This window comes from Drosophila gunungcola (assembly GCF_025200985.1).
Source record: "Drosophila gunungcola strain Sukarami chromosome X unlocalized genomic scaffold, Dgunungcola_SK_2 000039F, whole genome shotgun sequence".
In the NCBI taxonomy this organism is placed as follows: domain Eukaryota; kingdom Metazoa; phylum Arthropoda; class Insecta; order Diptera; family Drosophilidae; genus Drosophila; species Drosophila gunungcola.
Window position 1 is genome coordinate 536,819 of NW_026453190.1, and position 20,465 is coordinate 557,283.

A 20,465-nucleotide genomic window follows, 5' to 3' on the forward strand; every position below is an offset into this window, starting at 1 on the left:
ATTCTAAGTTCAAATCTAGTTAAGTTGCAAACTATTATTTTATTATCATTCAAAGTAAAAAGATGCTACTTACGCTTATTAATTTTTTAATATTTACCCTTCTTATAAAATACTTTCAAGGTTCTTAATTATATATATATGTATAAATTTAATAATAATAATAATAATAAGAATACACTTTTTTTTAACGTTAATTAACTCCAGCTCTTCACTTGCTTAATGTTTTATGAAAACATACTTATTTTTAAAAATATTTAGCAAATGTTGCTTTTATAATTGCTTCACTTTAGGAACTCCCCGATGGATACTTGAGTAGACAGGGCAAAGTACCCACTTAAATTCCAAATATTTGTAAAATATTTTAAGTGTAATCTAAATTGGAATGTCCTTGGGCAGCAGAACAATAATAATTATAGAAGCGAATGCGTAACGCAGTCAAGTGCTTAGAAATGGGCCAGAAACAAAAACACACTTTATTTCCGTATGCTGTCACAGTGCCCATACACACACACACACAACTATGCACTTGGTCACACCCATCCAAAACACACCCAAACACCCACACACCCTCACAACGATGGACACAGTGGGAATGGCCTGTTTAAATATGCAATTTCAATTTCCGAAAAACACAAAACGCGTGCAACACGCAGAGGATTCACAGCTCAGGATTTTCACTGGATGGAAAATGGAAATGTTATGGGGGTTGGGATGGGGGGGGTAATGTGGGGGAAAAGTGGAAAACCGGAGGCGATTGGGAGGATGTAAAATTTGATGTTGAATGTTACCAGGCAATCGGAAATGGCGGATTTGAGCGGCGGTTGGGCAGCGGCCGCATGTTTAATTGGACGCAATTGAAACTAAACTAGCGTAAAATAGAAATAAAAACACAAATAGAATTGCCGCTCGCGGCCATGTGACCATATGGCCATTGAAATTCATTCGTTTCGTCTCGCATAAAAATTAATTACAAATTAATTTACCATAAATTGGAATACCACCCCGAAATCCTCCACTCACCGGTTGGTCAGTGAAGTGGCCCGAAGTCGCCCCAATCACTGGACCATGGCCCAAATGCATTACGAGTGCGATTTGGCGGGGCCTCTCTATATAACGACTGTTCATTAGCGCCCCCAAACATTCGCCTACAGTGGGCACTCGTTTTAAAAAGGGAATTAATTTAAGCAATCAGTGGCAAGCTCACTGATATCCGTTGATTTTAGATATCAATTTGTTTTTGAGCAACTTTTACGATAGGTGCAAAGCATGTGAAATTATTAGGAAATAAATTTTTTATATTCTGAAATATTTACAATTCTTAACTTACAATACCCGCTTACAATTTTAGAACATAGAAAGTCAAATATTATTCGAATTTTCAAAATAAAAAATCCTATATTCAATTATAATCCAAATTGGAAACTGTTGCTAACAAATTTGAATATTAAAATAATATTTAATAATATTACAATTACCTACTAGAATTTCAAAATATTTTATATTATTTATTTATTTATTTATTTAGTTTTTTCTTTCCTTTATATTTTCTGATAAGTGTTTTAGCAACCTGTTTTTTTGTTGTTGCAGCCACAGCATAGTTAAATAGTTAAGGTGTAAATATAAACATAAAAAAAGTATATTTAGTTTATTCGAAATCCATACAACAAAATAGAAAGAAATCCAATTTGGTCATGGTTTAAATGGTTTAGAAATTTTGTACTTATATACATCTAGGAAAACACATAACAAAATGCCCAAGTTTTGGTTTTTGGAAAAACGGATTGTTTTTGAAACATAACACGCTGCAACTGGAGGACATAAATGCGTCTGCATAGTATTTGAGCGATTTGGCCGACATTTCTCTGATAGCCACATTGGACCGTTGAAAGCTATGCTTTTTTACTACCCTCGATTTTGGCCATTGTTTACGCTGACGCAGCAGCCTTGGGCCAAAAAAAAATGGGGGCGGGGCATTGAGGTATCAGCCGCATTTTACGAAATGCGGTCAAAGGGACTAATTATGCTAAACGCCAAAACCGCAACAACCAGTTGGCCATGGCCAAAACCCGTCCGCCTCTTCTTTTTTCCGCCTCTGCAGTTGTTACTCGATGCTGTTGTTTTTTTTTCAGTGATGCGATAAACCAAAAATTGGGCACGATATTTCAATTAAATTGTTATGCCGATGGCCATGCATATGTAATGCGTTATGATTTGGGCCACATTTTAGCTGTATTTTCAGTGCGCAGTGCTCAGTGCTCAGTGCTCAGTGCTCGGTGCTCAGTGCTCAGTGGCCAGTGGCCAGTGCCACGCCCCCTGCCCCTGGAGCGCAAAGTTTTTTCATTTGGGCGGAGGGTTGGACATGTAAATAACAGCAAAAGTTTTAATTAAATTTTAAATACAAGTTAATTTTTGTGTATTTTCACGCTCCACACACTCTCTATCTCACACGTTTTATTTAACTTTGTCTATTATTTATCTGTGTGTGTGTGTGTGCTGCGCTGAAAATGAGTTATAAATATTTAGTTGTAATTCATGTTTAGTTTGCATTGTTTGCGGCCTCAAAATCGAAATTAATATTCATGAACCAGCGACGCGACCGCTTCAAATTTTAATTAGAAATAAATAATTCCATCACTTGTTGCTTCGCCCATTGCCATTCATAATCCCCATTCGCATTCAGGTGATTTGCAGGCAATTATGTTGTACACTTCCAGGCCACACAACGCATATTGATGGCGAATCCGAATCTGAATCTGAATCTGAATCCGAATCCTATTCCGATCCCAGAATCCAATTCTTGCTCCTTTTCCAGTAATAAACGTGCGTAATCAAGCCATCGCCAGCTATGTATATTGTATATCAGTCTGAATGTCGGAGGCACACAACAAAAGCCAATGCCAGTGCTTTATGCCACACTGAAAAGAAATAGGTCAGCTAATGGGTGATTTGGCCAAACACGCCTTTAAAACCATTTTAAGAAAAAAATTATAGCACACTTTTTGGGGCAAGTTAAATTTATTTTTCTTTTTATTTTTTGTTTTTACTAAAAATGTTTATAAACAAGTGTGCCAGCTTGAGCAGGTTAAATTTAATGTTTACGAAACGTATACAAATTTAATTATAATAACAATTATATTCTAAATTTAATTTCTAAATTAATACAATATTGTAATAGCCTTGTTTAAAAACTAAACATAGAAGTGTTTTGTAAATTACACTGTAAAGCTAAAAAAAGCTTCAAAGTCTTTCATTTTAAAAATTGTAACATTAACATCGACTTTAAAATAATGAATATATTAAGGAAACTAATTTGGTTTTGCTGTTTTCAGCTCTTATCTTTCTTTTCATCAGTAACTCGTCCCGAATTATTTTTATTTAATGAGAATGTTGACTATTAGCTTATGAAAAGGACTTACTATTATCGATATATAATATTAAACTGTTCTTAACAAAAGACTTTTTATGTAGTTAAAATATTTTCATATAAAAAATTTGAACACTATTTCCCGCTGTGCATGTGCAAGCACCTGCCTTCTTCTTTTGCCGGGTGTAATATTTGATTTTGATTGAAGTGCAGTCAGGCATGTGCGGCCAAGGAAAAATCGCACGAGACCTTCTGCCTGTTGCCTATTCCTGTCAGTCCGGAGTCCCGATTCCGTAGTCCTCTGCCCGTATTCCGTAGTCCGTAGTCCGCAGTCCGTAGTTGAAGACGAACGCATAATGAGTGCCAGGCAAAGCCGGAGAGACGGGCTGCATGGGAAAAAAAATGCATTATAATGCCGCCTGCCAACCGACATGAACGTGAACGTGAACGTGAACGTGAACGAACGCCTCCGGCTCTCGTCCTCGCGTCCTCCTGGGACTCCATTTAAGCTACGTGACTAAAGCGCCAGGACTGCAGCCACAGATTCCAGGAAACTGGTTCGCCGGATTCCCAGCAAAGCGAATCGAATACGTAGTTTGATTGATTCATTCCGAAGCCAGGCGCATAATTTGTTGGATTCTATATGTAAATTGCTACATTTTATGTTTATCAACATTACCATTTACCAAATTTCCAGTCATGAGTCAAGAAGTTTACAAATTATGGTTTGAGTTCAATTAAAACCCATCTTTACTTAATTTAAAAAAAATAAATTAATTACAAATTAATATTATAACTTCCACGTGTCAGAACGTTGAGTATTTTGTATAGAAATAAACACTGAATACACAATTATTAACCCATTTCTCTGTAATTTTAAAATGGAAAAACAAAAATAGAGACAAAAAGGTTAAAATCATAATTATTAAAACATTAAAATATATACTACTTTTATAACTCAATTATGTGCTTAAAAATATAGGGTTTGAGTAATTTTATCGAAAAATACCAACAATTCTGAAGCAAAAACAAAAAATAAAAAAATAACGTAAATACTTGTGAGTCAAATGGACAAATTTATAAGACCTCACCTTTAAAATGTTGCATATTTATTTAAAATATTTTGTCATTTTGTTCAGAACTTTCAATGGCTAAAATTATAATATTTAAGTACTTATTCGGCTTGATTTGTACTTGAATCAATGTGAAAATCAGCCCAGTTACATTTTAATGGATTTTGTTTCCTTGACTGTGAACTAGTTCTACTGAGTAATCCACACAAGAATAGGGATAGCAGGAACGAAACCCTTTTTGCCAACTCATCTCGATGCGACCTGACAGGCATCCAGAATCCTGCATCCTGCATCCTGCATCCTGCGCGTGCCCCCCAAAAACACGTTGAGCTCCTCTCAGCCCGGGGGCTAAGCCAGCTCAGACTTGAATTCGGACTGAGACCCAGTCGAGCCGGGAATATCGCACTTCCCGGCAGCTCCTTTTTCGATTCCCAGCTCCTGCTGCACTTCTTCAGCTTCGACTTTCTCCGCTTTTTCACGCCAGGCAATTTTATGGGCTGCATAAATCAGAGATGCCCTCAACCGCTCCCAATCCCTAGCCCTCGCCCTCGCCCTCGCCCTCCGCCTCCACCTCCCCCACCCCCCACTGTGGGCGTGGCAGGAAATTTATACATGACGACGTTATTATTTGGAAGCACACCTCCCCCCACTAAAAAACTATATACGTATATATAGTTTAGGCCTTGGTAATTGCCGACACTCGCTTGCGCATGAAAATTTAAAACGCAACAAATGAAAGAAAATGTTTCGGGTTTTTTTTTTTAAGTTTTATTTTATTTTTTCTTCACCCTACACATTTCCAAGTGGCTTTCTGGTTTTGACTGCGAATTAAGGCAGGGGAAAAGGGCCAAAGCTTGCTCTCTGGGCCACAATTTGTTTTGGCCCGTTTTTATTTGCCTGTCTGAGGCTGGTGGCGCTGCGAGGCAAAAAAATAAAAAAAAAAAACATTTAGGCAACTTGGCCCTTTGAAGGCTCGTGGTCATAAATTCCGTTCTCACCACATTCTCCCTCCAGCCCATTCCATTGCCGCACACTTCCTGCGAGTCCTGCAAGTCCTGCGACTCCTGTGAGTTCTGCGTTTTTCATTTATTCGTTTTCCCTGCCGCTTTTTTGTTTGCCATTGGCAAGGGGCCGGCACAAACATTTTCGTCTGCCAAGGTGCAAAAAACTGTGGCAGCATCAAGAGTCAGCCAAGGCAGCTAAAAATAAAATTACTTCAAGCCAAAGTCGAACATTAAATGCTCTCTAACATTTAGGGAACCCCTGGGGGCTCACAATGGGTGTGGAAATTAAAAATAATATTGCTTACATTCCATTAACACTTAAGCAAAATGATAAACAAGAAACACGCAATAATGTTCAAAAATATTCGAACGTTTTGATATTCCAACTATAGAATTGGTTTAATACCCATGAGTACGCCATTAAAATTATAAAATGTAATTTAAGCAACCCTTCCAAAAAAGGCAAGTAAATACCAATATTTAATCTATAATTTTAAATACTCTCTTCCCCCAAAATCAATAGATGTTTTTAAAGCAACATTGTAGTTCTATATTGCAGCATACTGCACACTTTGGCCAAGAAGCTTCATTTTGGACGGCCTCTCCTGGCAGAGAAAAGCCAAACAAAGCATATTTCTGGCATTGCCTTCTGACTTGACTTTGGCTTGGTCCTTCTTCTTTGGTTTTGGCCCCTGTTCCTGGCTCTTTTTTTTTTTTTTGGTCAGAGCGACAGAGGGAAATAAGGAATCTAAAATGATAATAAAATATTCATATTAATCTGCTTGGCTCATAAAATATTCAGCTGCGTAATTGTTGGCATTACGTTCGAGTCGAGATCCGGGGCAGCCAGCTATGACGACAGTCGTGCCGGGAGTGCCATCATCATCATCTCCCCGCCCGCAGAGGAAATGCCAAGCAAAATCGTACAAGTTTTGTAATTTACACCTGGCTGCTCGCCTCGCATTTTCCCCATACCAGACAAAAAAGTAACCATTTCCAACAATCAGCTTTAAGGGAAAAATCTGTGGGGAAAATGTGGCAACTGGGTGGGTAAAACAAACAAACTAAATTGTTTAACATGTTATAGTTTTAAGTAACTTGCTAATAATAGTCGTTCAAAAATAATAATACAAATTTAAAGTATAAAAACTCATTTATAGATATAAAAAAAAAAACTTTTATTTAGCTGTTAAATTTTTATTTGGCTGTGGGTGCTTACACAACAAAAGGGTAAAATTTCAAATGTTCAACTTACAAAAAAAAACTCTTTTGTGACTAAAATGCTATTATTAGTCGTAAATCAGAAATTACTAAGATTAACATAAATGGGCCCAAAAAAGTTGTTATTATCAAAGAAGTATATTATGTAAAACATTTAATAATTGACCAAAAAAAAAAAATATTTGATTGGCTTTAAAATTAAAATTTTTTTGAACATGCTTTGACAATACAAAACTATTTATAAGGTTGTCTTTAATAAAAAAAATTGGTTTTTTAAGTCGTTAATAAAAATAATACAAAATATAAGTAAAAAAAAATTATTGAATGCTTAAGGCAATCTATAAATATGATTTAAAATTGATGTTTGTTTGCAGGGGCTTGTACAATTAAAGAGCTTTAAAGATAAGATGATAGAATGAGTTGAATAAGCAGAGGAAAAAGGAGTAAGCCAAACCAATGCCAGTCATTGGCAATCCCATTAAGCTATTCATAATTGCTCATAATTTTGGTTGATTTCATTAGCATATGTAACATTTTAATTTGATGTGGGAAGCCGCCGCTCGCCTGCCCCGCCCCCATCACCTGCCGCCCCCACACCCACACACACACACACACACACACACACACACACACACAGATTCAGAGCCCGCAAAACTCATATGCATAATCAATGAAGCCTCATTAACCTGTCGCTGTCTGGTGTGTTATTGTTGTTGCCTGTTAATTACGCAACCCATAAAATATATATTGCTTCTCATCGCGCTTTACATCAGAATGACGTCGATTAACACCTCATAAATGCGTGTGTGTCTGTGTGGCTGTGTGTAAAACCTGTTAATTGGTTTAACGTTATAAAATTGAAACCGCCGACGTTGTTGTCGGAAGCCGGAAGCCCATGCGGCGTATGCGTAATATATTTCTGAAACACCGGAAAAAGGTGACTTCACCCACTCTCTTTTGGGATGGAAAACATCTGTGTTCTCAGCATTGAAATCGTTTGTAATAAACCAAATAATTTGAATACCCTTAATGACATTTAAACTACATTTCAAATATTACTGCAATTAACTTTAATAAAAGTACTAGTTAAAAAAAAAAAACAAATTAATCGAAATATAGGTAAAGCTAATGATCTTAATAAAAACAGTTTTCAAAGTATATACAAAACTAAATTCAATTCAACAAAATCTATGTCATCTTGTTGCAGTTACTTCATTGAGAATTCATTTAGTGGAACATGGCTGACCATTAATATTAATATGTTACCAATAAGGGCAGCACAAAATAAAACAGGCAGCAGCAAAAGGACCGCACACATGCATTTAGTGGCTTTTGTTAATTATGACATTTACCCTGCAATTTTGCTATTCCCATCCTTAGAAGTCAGTCTCAACATATATATGTATATATATTCATATCGCTTTCGAAACGGATATTGATACCGATCTACGTAAACTGGCCCAGATGTGGCTTTAATTTGATCTGATTCCAATAATAATTCATAATTGACTGAATAATGGACTCGATATTAATGTTAATTAAGCCCAAACGCACGGCAATTAGTTTTTGGGCCCAGAACCTAGCAGCTTTGCCAGTTGAGGCCAAGACAAGGCCCCAAGTTATCCATGCAAATGCATGACATTGTTCAGCATATCCGCTACGCATGGAAACAGACGAACAAAAATTGAAACATGAAATTGTTGAGCCTGAGAATGCAGCAAGTTGTGCGAGGGTTGTGCGACAGCTTTGGCAAGTTTAATTAAAATGTTTGCTCCATCCAGAAAAAGTGGTTTTTCAAAAATATAAAACCATTTTTGTATTTCTACAGGACTTTTAAAACGAATTTTTGTTTCGTTCCTACTTATTAGTCTTGATCAAATAGCCAAAATCAGCATCAGGATTTTAGGTGTAAAAAAAAGTTTTTTTTGTTTGTAAGATGACTAAAAGGTAACCCACAACTAAAAGTAGCATGTAACAACGACATATCAATTTTCGAGCAATATTTCATGGAAACTATTAAAAACAAGTCAAGCCAGCAAAAATACAGACTTATTTATGCAGCAGGCGAACTAAACTTTCGATTATTTATTTTATGGCCACTTTTTTGCCTATTTTACCAGGGGTAAAACATTGTTTATTGAGAAAATTGGCAAAATATTACAACATTATAGCTTGAATGCCATTTGATTGTAAATTGTTTAATTCAGAATTTTAGCCACAAACAGACTCAAAAATGTATTCAAACAAACCATTTATAAGGTTTGCATTTGCCCTCGCATTTCGACTGACCATCTGACTATGTCAGAACTGCCCGCCCAACATCACCGCCTCCCTTGTCCCAGTCATCGCATCTTTATGAAGCTGAAGACAAAATTGTGTTGCATCGTTAGTCTAATTGCATTTTGCCAGGCGACAGTAACAACAGATTCGTGTTCTGCTCAACAGTTGCCCCGACACACATGCGAACCTATATATGTATATACATATATCGAATTAACTATATATATATATGGCCAAATACATATATGCAGCTAGGCAGGCATGCGTGAATGTTGCAGGAATCAAGGCAGCCTGCCAGCAGGACACGTACTCCTCGTCCTGCGAAGGCTGATGGCTGATGGTATTTTTTGGTTATTAAGACGATACGACTTGGATTCACAGCACTGTCATCGTCACACACACTGAGACACACTGAGACACACTGAGACACACACGAACACCCAAAGCCACACACACACACACACACACAAACACACTCACGTAATAACTAGTAATTTTGCAACGTTTATGGAAGATGTAGGAGGTCCAACTTTTGACTCTTGATTTCTCTGGCCCAAATGAACCTGACCAACCCGCAACAGCAACAACCGAGCATAACTGGCATTTAGAAAATCAATTGGGGTTTCATCAATCGAATGAGGGATACCCTGTGAGAATATCGTTTAAAGATCTGCGTTGTATATACCTCTTATATTCGGAAAAATAAATCTATATAGTAGACTAAAAGACAAACTATTTCAGATATGTTTCTTTGCATTTCAATTTAACGATGATTTAACGATGACACATTTTGGAATTTAATATAAAATAAGGTCTAAATTTTGTGAACTACAAACTTTGACTGGTTTTTTAAAAGAATCCTAGTCCCGAGTGCTACCCTCTTGCCAACCGAAGTGTGGCCCGCAAATGTGTCGCATTCAAATGAACCAAAACTGAATTGTGTCTGAGCCATCGCAGCCCCCCCCCTCCCCCCCCCTCCCCCTTCCACCCGCCACTGGCCACTGAAGTCCTGTTGGCACATTTCGTTGTAGATTTTTGATATTTTCATTACGTGCATCTGCCAGTTACGCCTCATTGTGTGGGTGTGCGCCACTACTGGCATACATACATATGTACATACTATGTAGTATGGCGTATATGGGTTCGTTTGGGAGCCAAGGAGTGCATAGATTGTCGTACATGTGTCCTGGCCTTGGTTAGTTCCATTCTAGCCGGATTTCAGTCGCTTAATCTCTGCTGACATTTGGTGAAATAGCAGCAGCAACAGCAGCAGCAGCAGCAGCAGTGAAAAGAGACAGATAAAGAGCGGCCCTGCTGCTTTACAAGCTTATGAATGCGAAAACAACAAGAGGATGTGCAAATCTACAACTCAACTGGGGGTCCTCTTTCTCTGGCAGGGCATCCTCGTCATCCACATCCATCTGGGCTCTGCTTATAGGCCAAATGCGGCGAGAGTCCCTATCCATCTACATACGTACTCACTGCTACATATATAAATTTACACTAAATTGTGTACATTTAATGAACTCTGAAGGCCAAACTAACTCACGGCTTTAATTGAAACGCATTTTATTTTTCATAACACAATTAAATTGGTACCTTTGAGCATTTATTACTTGCACCGTTTTTAAATTATTTTTATTGAAAAACTACAAATTTCTCTCGACACATTATTAAAAGTTTAGCAATCAACCAGCACATTATCGATAAACTGTGATACGTCTGTGGTCGCTTCCTTATCTGTTCTCTCCATTCTCCAATCTTTGCCTTTTTACATACATACATACATAACAGAGGTGTAACTCTGTTTTCTTCTGCTCAATTTTGTGGCTTGCCAATAATTTGTATTTTTCACTCAAAATTTTGTTTAATTTTTGTTCTTTAAAGTTCATTCTCTGCTTATCATTCTTTTTTTATTGCTTCGGCTTTTTTATCTACAATCAGAGTCCTTTATTTGAAGATCTTGTGTTTCACTGCATATAATTTTTAATCCAAATTTTTCGGTTTCTTCACTCTACAATTTCATTTCCATTTTCCTTCTTTAATATCCTTCTCCTTTATATGTAATAGTTTCCAGTTTCCTCACTATACACTCTTTTCCTTCTTCAGTTTCATCCACATTACGATTTCTTCTCCATTAAGATTCTTTAACATCCATTTTCTTTATTATAGTTTCCACTTTCCTCACTATGCGCTTTCTTCCACCTTTAGTTTCATCACATTCCTTTTGGTTTGTTTCTTCAATCTGAACTTTCTCCCCTTCTTATACATCTATACATCTTGTTCTTTTTACAGCTTCTTAACTCTTCTTTTCTTGACTATACACACGTTTCGTTGTACATTTGTTTCCACTACTTGGCTTTGTGTCATTCCATTCTCCAACTTTCAATATGCGCTCCTATTCTCCACTTCTTAACTCTCCATTCACTGCAACTGCTTTCCACGCCTTTCCAATCTCCCTTCTTTTTTCACCTCCTCCCAATTTCACCACCCTGTGTACTTCCAAACTTCCAGAATCTTAGCTCACCCCTTCAGAATCCCGGCGTGGACAGTTGACCATCCTGGCGTCGCAGCAACTGGATCCTGGGCACCGTGCGCCAGAAGAGGATGGCCCCCCGATTGTGGCCTCCGCGGGCGTAGAGATCCGTGAGGCAGTCGGCCCAGTGGTGGTAGAGCGGCATGCTCGGCGGCTCGCAGGCGGAGAGCGGTGCTCCAGTCACCGCCATGCAGGCGGAGGTCACCTCCAGCGGGTACATCAGCAGGCTGGCCAGCATCTGGATGATCGCCGCATTGTACTGCTGCTGGGGGCGGCTCATCGGCAACAGTCGCCGGCACAGATGGCTCACACAACTGGTGGCGGCCAGGACGACCAATTCGCCCAGTAGGCGTGGCACAATGCCGGCATAGAGTCCCGCAAATCCCTCCATCTTCACGAGCAGCACCAAACTGTCCAGCACTCCCTCGTACACACGTTCGCGACCCACAAACTGGGCTATCTGGCGGACCATTACCACATAAAATGGTTGCGATAGTGCCACTGCGGTGGCCAAACGGATGCTGTCCCTCGTTAGATTCCACCAGAACTCCTTCAGGCTAACTTCCTCTCCCGCCTCTCTTTTGTAGGGACCAAAGCGTAGGATGGCCAGCAGGACGTCCCCCAATAGAAAGTCCACTGTACAGGCGGCCAGACGAGCGGTCAAGCCACGATACATCCCCACGTAGCCATCCACCTGCTGGATGTGCTGCACATACCGATGGACGCCGGGCAGGAAGAGGCGTGGTCGCCCGCCGAGCAGCGGCAGGTAGAAGGGCTGCGCCTGGAGCGGCTCGTGGCCCAGTTGGATCAGCACCTTGGCAAACTCGTAGGGATAAAGAAGAGCATTGTAGCCCATGCGCAGGCAAAAGCGCACCACTTGATTGGGTCTTCCATGTTCGATGGACTGCGATGGAGCTGCCGATGTGGACGAGGATGAGGCAGCCAACTGCGACGATCCCAGGCTGTGGCCTGTTGGTTGGGCCACCTGGCTAGAAGGCCTCATCGGGCGGGAAGGCTCCGCCACTGAAGATCCAACCACCAACTCGGTTCGCTGACTTTGACGTTGCACCACCACGTTGGTGGTGCGGCGCATCAGGGCACTATTGTCCGCATCGCCACCACCCAGGGACCACCCGAATCCCGCTGCCTGGACATCGCGACGATCGTACTCCATGTGGTCCATTCTTGATTCCTTACCGCTAAGTCCTCTGTCACTTCGCCAAATGCCAAACAAAAATCGAATATAGTCGAACGACTTGATGATCAGAACGAGTTCTCCTTTAGTTGGAAAAATAATGCTTATCGATGGGCGAACTTTGACATACAGACGTTCACATTTGACATTTTTGGCGAGGGCTGCTGGATTCCAAAACAACCAAACTGCGATATTTAATGTGTTAAGAATTAACAAAATATTACAAAATATTTATTCTCAAGACAATCTCATAATAACATTGCTCAACAACAAAAAAAAACATTACAAAAATGTACCCACTTTGCATACATATAAAAAACAATAATAGACAGGTGATCAAGCTTATTAATATTTATTTAATGTAGAACAACAAACTAAATTTGAATAACAGATAAAATTAGTAAGGAAAGAAAAAACGGTTTAAAAACGGTATTTCTTCTACGTATTGTAAAATTACTCATATGATATGCATTTCTTATTTTGGTTTAACAAAGAAATTGTCTGTATAAATTAACGTAATAAATTTCAATTATACTAACAACTGGCATTGGCATTTACGTCTTCTTGTTAGAAATAACTTTTAAAAATAATAAAATAAATAAATAAATAAATAAATAAATAATAAATAAAATGTAATGATACAATGGTATGACTACTTATTTACGTTTAATTTGTATGCATGATAATAGACTTAAATATCGCGGATTTCTTTTAAACAAAAGTTTCTACTACTGAAAGAACTCAGATGATTCTGTCAGATTTGGAGTAATATTTAAAGAACTTAAATAAGTTTATTAAATTCGCAAGCACTTCTTTATTGGATTCATCATTCCAACTTGATTACAAATCCCGGAAAATGGCATACCAACCCCCCCGCCCCCCTTTTGAGCAGGGAAACCCCTGCCGACGGCTCTCACTTACTTTTGCAACATGAAATTTCAATTAGGCTGACCCCGCAGCCCTTTTGCTGTTTTTTCTGGTCAATTAAATGCAACCATATTGGCCATCCCAATCTCTGCCCTTTTGCCACTTCTCATTGGATTGAATTGCATTTTATTTTTTTTTTTAAAGCCGTTATGTTCTAGTACCGCAGTCAAGCAAATCAAATCCAATCACATCAAGGTAAAAGGTAATAAAAACGAGATATTTTTAACATATATACAAATATGTGTAAAAAAGCTTTCAGCAATTAGTCAGCAAATCACCTTCAAAATATTACTTTTTCTTAGAAAATTATTTTTAAAATGTTAAAACATTTTGGCCCTAAAAAGAGCGCAATTATTAGAAATTTAAATTAACATAAAACGGTTCTGGCACCAACTAAACGACCTTGAACTCAACTCGACTCGAGAATAATTAGCCCATTATATATCATTATTTGATGACCCACAGCAATTTTCCACTTACTTAGATGGTCGGGAGTAATGATGAGTCAGTTGGGTTCGGCCTCTGGAGCATGGAAACCAATCACACAACCCAGTGCCCAATCGCAACCACACCCCTTAACCCTTTCCCCACCTTAACCCCCCAATGCCAATCGCATGCAATCCATTCCGACCAAGCGACCGAAAGCAAATGCAACTTATGCGACACGCACAGTTGATTAACAATGTCGCAATTTTTGAACCGAACCAACGTCGAAAATCTCGCCGACCATGGCTAAAATACACGCAGAAAAAATACATGTTAATTGCGAGTGGGTAAACACTGATAATGCCAATATGTCATAATATTTCTAATATTAACATTTTTAAATATACATGTCCTTTAAAAAATATTTATTAACATTATTTGTATTCTTAACCATAAAAAGAAATGAATTAAAATGGCATGTAATGTAAATGAAATTAAAATAGTTATAAAATAATATGGATAATGAGAGCTTTAATAAAATACAAATTGTATTCGAAGTAGAAAAAAAGGTTTCACAGTTTAATTAATGATTGAAATATCAACACAATTATGTTTTTCATCATAACTATAGATTGTTTGCCAGCACTTTTCTTGGGTCTTGAATACGCTTAAGAAGAATTTATTTTACATTAACAAATCGAATGGCAATTTCAAATAGTTTTTTTCAATGTACCGCCCACCCACTGATCCACTGAGCCACTGAGCCACTGGATCACACTCTCTCACCCTCCTCCATCTATTCGCCACACACACTGGCACGATTATTGCACATCACTAATTAGTGATGTGTGCGACGCATAGCGCCTAAAATTTCTGACCATCAAAAAGCGGGAGGGGGGGGGAGGGGGAAGTGGGGATCGTGGGTGGCGAATGGATGGTCATTCAAATTGGGTGGTGGGCGGTGGTGGGTGGTGGGTGATGGGTGGCCGTTGGACGTTGGCAGAGCGAGACCTGACGTTGACATTCCACTAACAGTGAAATTGTTTTCCAAATCCAAAGCTTGCATGTTAGCCACAAGCAACAACAGCCATCGCCATTCCGAAGAGGGTGGTGATGGTGCTGCTGCCAGTGGGTGGTTAGGTGGTTGGGTAGTTGGGTGGTAGTATAGATGAATGGGTGGTGGGGCAACCACGAACGGCAGCAGCGAATGAATGGCAATGAATGCGACACTGGACGGCAGACAGCAGGCAGGAGCATTTTCAGCGCCATGGCCATGGCCATGCATCACCGATGGCCTCCACCACCAGAGCACCTCCATTTACCACCCATTCAGCACCACCCACCGCCCACCGCCCACTTACCAACACCACCGCACTGCAGTGGATCCCACGTCGCGTGTGTGGTAAATAGTGAACTGTTCGCATTTTCCCTGACTGCCTCGCATTGGTAGCTGCAGTTCTCTATAAGAAAGGGATCTATTAGCAATTGTGTTTAACGTATTTTGATTTTAAATATATAATAATTGAAAAATTTGAGAATTTTATGAAATGTTTACCATTTCTGCCTAAATTCTAACAACCAATTTTATTTTAGAAATAAAAATATGTGTTTTGCCATCCTAACTAACTTGTATTAAATATTCCCATAAACAGAAATTATTTATATTTTAACATTATCATTATTATTACTTTGTTTTATTTATTTTTAACACAGTTTTTATAATTAACAATTTGTAATTTACAGTATTTGCAAAAGAACAATATACATTTTTTGATAACAATTTTTTTTTAATGACCAAAATCTAGCAAAAATACATTTTGACACATAGTGAAATATACACTTCTACTTGCAGTCCAACCATTTCACAACTTCTTGTTGCATTTCCACTCGAACATTTTTTTTCGAAGAGTACTGATGGCAATGGTGGTACTGAGGGATACTGAGAGTTAGTGGACAACGCCGCTGTCTGGGGATTAAAACTGCCGGATGCAGTGCGGAAATCAAAATGCTATGGCGGCCAGCCATCGGACACAAATGACGAGCGGATGGAGCTCGCTACCGAGTCCCATTCCCATTTTCCAAAAAAAAAAAAAAAAAAAACCAAACGGTTCAGAATCAAAATTGAACTGGGAATGGGAATGGGAATGGGACGAGGTTTCGGGAGCGGTAACAGCAGCTTAAATGGCAACTAATCGCAAAACGCAGTTGCTCCAAGCTGTTGTGCAGAGAAAAAAAAACTTAAAAGGTTTGCATGTGGCACTTTTTTTACGAAAAAGCATCTATAGGGTATATTTAAAAGTATATGTTGGTTTTTTTATATATTTTTTATTATTATCGGTGCCTTGACTAAATAAGACTTTGTTTTATTTGTCGATACATGAATTTAATTTTTCATAAATTTCTACAATTCCTTCTTAAAATCGGGGTGACTAACAAATCTTTTCGGTTGAATTTTGCTTGAGCAAAAAAAAACTTCTGTTAAGCCTCAGAATTTTTCTCTCCGTGCGGCAGGCGCATCGGACAGGGCCACGTTTGGATAGCCATGTGGAGGTGTTTGCATAATGAATGAGCCCCAACCAGCGGCAACAACAGCCGCTGACCATCAACTGCGGCTACCGAATTGGAAAAGTGGGTGGAAAATGGGGAAAAGGGGGAAAACGGGGGCAGCCGACTTGGTCTCACGCACAAGACAATGAAATCAAACGACAAACGCAAATGTGATCAATTACAGTTTGTGAATTTTAACAGCAAATGGCCAGAAAGCCATTGTTGTGCATTTGCGGTGGGTGTGGTGACTCTGGGCGGCCAGGGTTGCCAACTCCATCTTTGCAGCCGCATGGATATGCGCCCGGAGTTCCGGACAGCCATGTGAAGGGCCGGCAACAAGTCATTATTGTAATTATGTTAATATTCACCCAGTAGTTATCCACACGCAGGACATCCCGGAGGGAGCGTACGTGCCCCGGAAAAAAGGAGACTGTGACAACCAGGCGACTGCAGACTAGACTGCTTGATGGTCTGGCCATGCGGCCGGAAGTCTGTCAATTTGCGTATAATTTGTTTATGAGCTTCACACACCCACACACACACCCACACACACACACACGCTTCGACAAAAACGCTTCCAAAACTGATACGGAAGCTGGAAATCTGAGCAAGGAAACGTTTTGATTTCATTCAGATATCCCAGTGTCTCTGAATCTCCAAGCACAGTGCTGATAAAAAAAATAGCACTATATAATGGAATATGTTTGTAAATATTTAACCATATTATTGAAAACGGAGATAAACAATTCTACTTCAATTATAATCGTTACTCTTTATTTTTGAATTTTTTTTTTGTTTTTTTCCTGAATTATTCCTGAAAATTTTAAGGTTTTTATTCTTTATATCCTAACCAGTTTAAATACTTAAACTTAGAAAGCTTTGATATGCAATTTAATCTTGAGATAGACAACTCATATCCTTGGTTTCCAATGTTTTTTTCATATATATAATTATAGAAACGAATTTAAAGAAAAAAATATTTATTATATTGACCATAGCTGTTCAACTCTGAGCTCGGAATATTAAAACACTTGACTGGGTCAGAAGTTCATCGGGTTTTTGATCACGTGGCAAAGTGTATTAAAAATGGAAACATCGAGTTAAGCATTTAAATCAAAGCAAACGCAGTCCAAACAAAAATGTTTCAATGAAATTTTATGTGAAGCCCACAAAAAAAAATGCTTGGAATATTTGAGACTTCACAAAAGTGGTTTGTATCAAGTGATTCAATTTTGGGCAAAATGTGGCAAGACACATTCAATTGGATTGAAAATTTATGGATAGAACGTAAGAGTTTAATCAATGCCAAAATATTTACAAAAAAATTGTAAGTACAACAAAACTATGTTGTGAGAGCTTAGAATAAATGTATACAATTCAATAGTCTTAAATTCGCAACTTTAAACACAAACAAATTATTTATGTAAACTTAAACTATAAAATAATATAGTTTGTATACTAAACTAATACAGAATTTAACACTGTATTTTGCTAACTTTTTTATTAGCCTTTTATCATATTAAAAATATTCAAAATGTAAATATGTGTACATTAATGTGGTAAAAAAAACGTTACTTTCACCGTCTTATGTGCAAGATTTTAAAGTGCATTAAATGTATAAATAAACAAAAAAAATTGAATTTTTAGTTTTGTGCGATGTTAAAATGAATTATTTTATGAAAGTACGTAAGTAAAACAAATTTTTAGCTGAAGCTTTTTTTGATGGTATGTTTTTAATACACAAACTAAAGCTTCTTTTGTACATATTTTCTTTTAGCAAATAATATTTCAATATTTTCGCATAAACTATTCAACACATAACTTTTGAATGTCAGTCATATCTAAAAGGAGGAGTCACTTGAATTTCTATATTTATATTTCTTATAATGTTCAGATTCTGAATTCGGAGAACTCTAAACAACTGCGAGCTAAATTCCTTATACAGAAGACAAGCAGGCAATGGCACGGTACCTAGCACAGATCGTTTATTTGGGCGCCCAGGTGGTTGGGCGGGCGCTGGTGAAGACCGTGCGCCAGGAGATCGAGGTCTGTCAGGAGGCGGCCCGGATCCAGAAGACACGCCGGGCCAACGCGCCCAGCACCCGGGATGTGGCGGTCAAGGGGATGACCCTGGTGGAGGCCCAGCAGATCCTCAATGTGAAGGACCTGAGTGACCACCAGGCGATCGAGGCCCACTATCAGCACTTGTTCCGGGCGAACGACAAGCCCTCCGGCGGCACCTTCTACATCCAGTCGAAGGTCTTTCGGGCCAAGGAGCGGATCGACCAGGAACTGGCCCAGAGCCACGACCCTCGTTCTGCATCATAAACAGCACAATCCCAGTTCCAGACCAAGGAGCAGGTCCACAAAGACCGGTGATCATTCCCAACTGGAATATGGATATCTAAGCGGCTTGCAATCGATCTGTCTTGTCATGTTGAAAACCAAATCTGTTTTCGCATTCCTAGTACATGTATATGCTTAAATTGTAAATAAACTATATAGCAACTTATTAAAAAATACGCAACACTGATTTATCAACTCTCAATGGTAGATAACCAACTGATTTTCAACTATTATTTAATATTTTTATACCCTTGCAGAGGGTATTATAATTTCAGTCAGAAGTTTGCAACGCAGTGAAGGAGACGTTTTCGACCCTATAAAGTATATATATATTCTTGATCAGCATCACTAGTAGAGTCGATCTAGCCATGTCCGTCTGTCCGTCCGTCCGTCCGTCTGTCCGTCTGTCCGTCCGTTTATATGCAAACTAGTCTCTCAGTTTTAAAGCTATCTGCATGAAACTTTCCCAAAAGTTGTCTTTCTATTGCAGGTAGTATATAAGTCGGAACGAGCCGGATCGGACTACTGTAGCATATAGCTCCCATAGGAACAATCGGAAAAATAAATGAAAAAAATTATAACTTTTCTGTTTTTTAATTTTTTTTTAGTTCTTCGAGATATAGTAATACTTCAGAATTACGGTTTAAATTTCATCAAAATCGGACGACTATAGCATATAGCTCCCATAGGAACAATCATAAATATAAATAAAAAAAAATTATAACTTTGGTGTTTTTCAATTTTTCTATAAGTTCTTCGACATATAGTAATGGTTAAATACTTCAGAATTGCGGTTTAAATTTCATCAAAATCGGACGACTATAGCATATAGCTCCCATAGAAATAATAAAATTATATAAGATAACTATCTAATAATTGAGCTGCAAATCATCATTGCTTCAATGTTTTTAGACATATACCCAAGTAAATCATAATTTTAATGTTTTCAAAAATATTTAATTCTTGCAATAGCTGCAAGGGTATATAAACTTCGGTTTGCCGAAGTTTTCTTCCTTTCTTGTTTTATATACAATATTAATCGAATAACTATGAAGACAACTATCAACAGCCTCCAATTGTTCCATTAACTCTTGGGTTTCAATCAATTGCAAATTAAAAGTGAATGTTTAACAAGTTAAGAACAAAATTAAGCATTATTATTTTTTTTTTTTATTATATTTTTTAATTTATTATTAATGGGATTTTATTGCCAATTTAATTTATTCACAAATAAAAAGGTTACAAGATTTACCCCGCAAAAATATGTATAAGATCAAACTGCATTTTAGTAAAACATGTTCAATAAAAAATTTCAGTAGCGGCTTTAATAATTTAAAATGCAAATAATGAAATAACTTTGTAACATGTAATAATAATATTAATACAAACACAAGCTTGACAGTACAACACAACAATCGAAATTCCCCAGCTTTACTTTGTAACATACTTTAATATTTAAATACTAAAATTTATTATTTGCCTACGCATATGAATATGAAAAGAGCAACAATTTACATTCAAATGGCGTTTTATATCTGCTCGGGAC

General features: G+C 38.0%; 2 protein-coding genes across 2 annotated transcripts; one reads left to right on the forward strand and one right to left on the reverse strand.

Annotated features, from left to right (window-relative positions):
• Positions 1 to 11,279: 11,279 nt before the first annotated feature.
• Positions 11,280 to 12,804, reverse strand: LOC128260765 (mitochondrial carrier homolog 2). Its single transcript, XM_052993999.1, has one exon. The coding sequence runs from the start codon at positions 12,659 to 12,661 to the stop codon at positions 11,474 to 11,476; it is 1,188 nt and encodes a 395-aa protein (XP_052849959.1). The 5' UTR covers positions 12,662 to 12,804; the 3' UTR covers positions 11,280 to 11,473.
• A 5,598-nt stretch (positions 12,805 to 18,402) lies between these two features.
• Positions 18,403 to 19,074, forward strand: LOC128260775 (mitochondrial import inner membrane translocase subunit Tim16). The gene has a single exon (XM_052994013.1). The coding sequence runs from the start codon at positions 18,533 to 18,535 to the stop codon at positions 18,899 to 18,901; it is 369 nt and encodes a 122-aa protein (XP_052849973.1). The 5' UTR covers positions 18,403 to 18,532; the 3' UTR covers positions 18,902 to 19,074.
• Positions 19,075 to 20,465: the final 1,391 nt, after the last annotated feature.

Bases quoted from the DNA above. Each gene is read 5' to 3' on its own strand.
- LOC128260765 (XM_052993999.1), bottom strand. From the start codon at position 12,661: ATGGACCACATGGAGTACGATCGTCGCGATGTCCAGGCAGCGGGATTC.
- LOC128260775 (XM_052994013.1), top strand. From the start codon at position 18,533: ATGGCACGGTACCTAGCACAGATCGTTTATTTGGGCGCCCAGGTGGTT.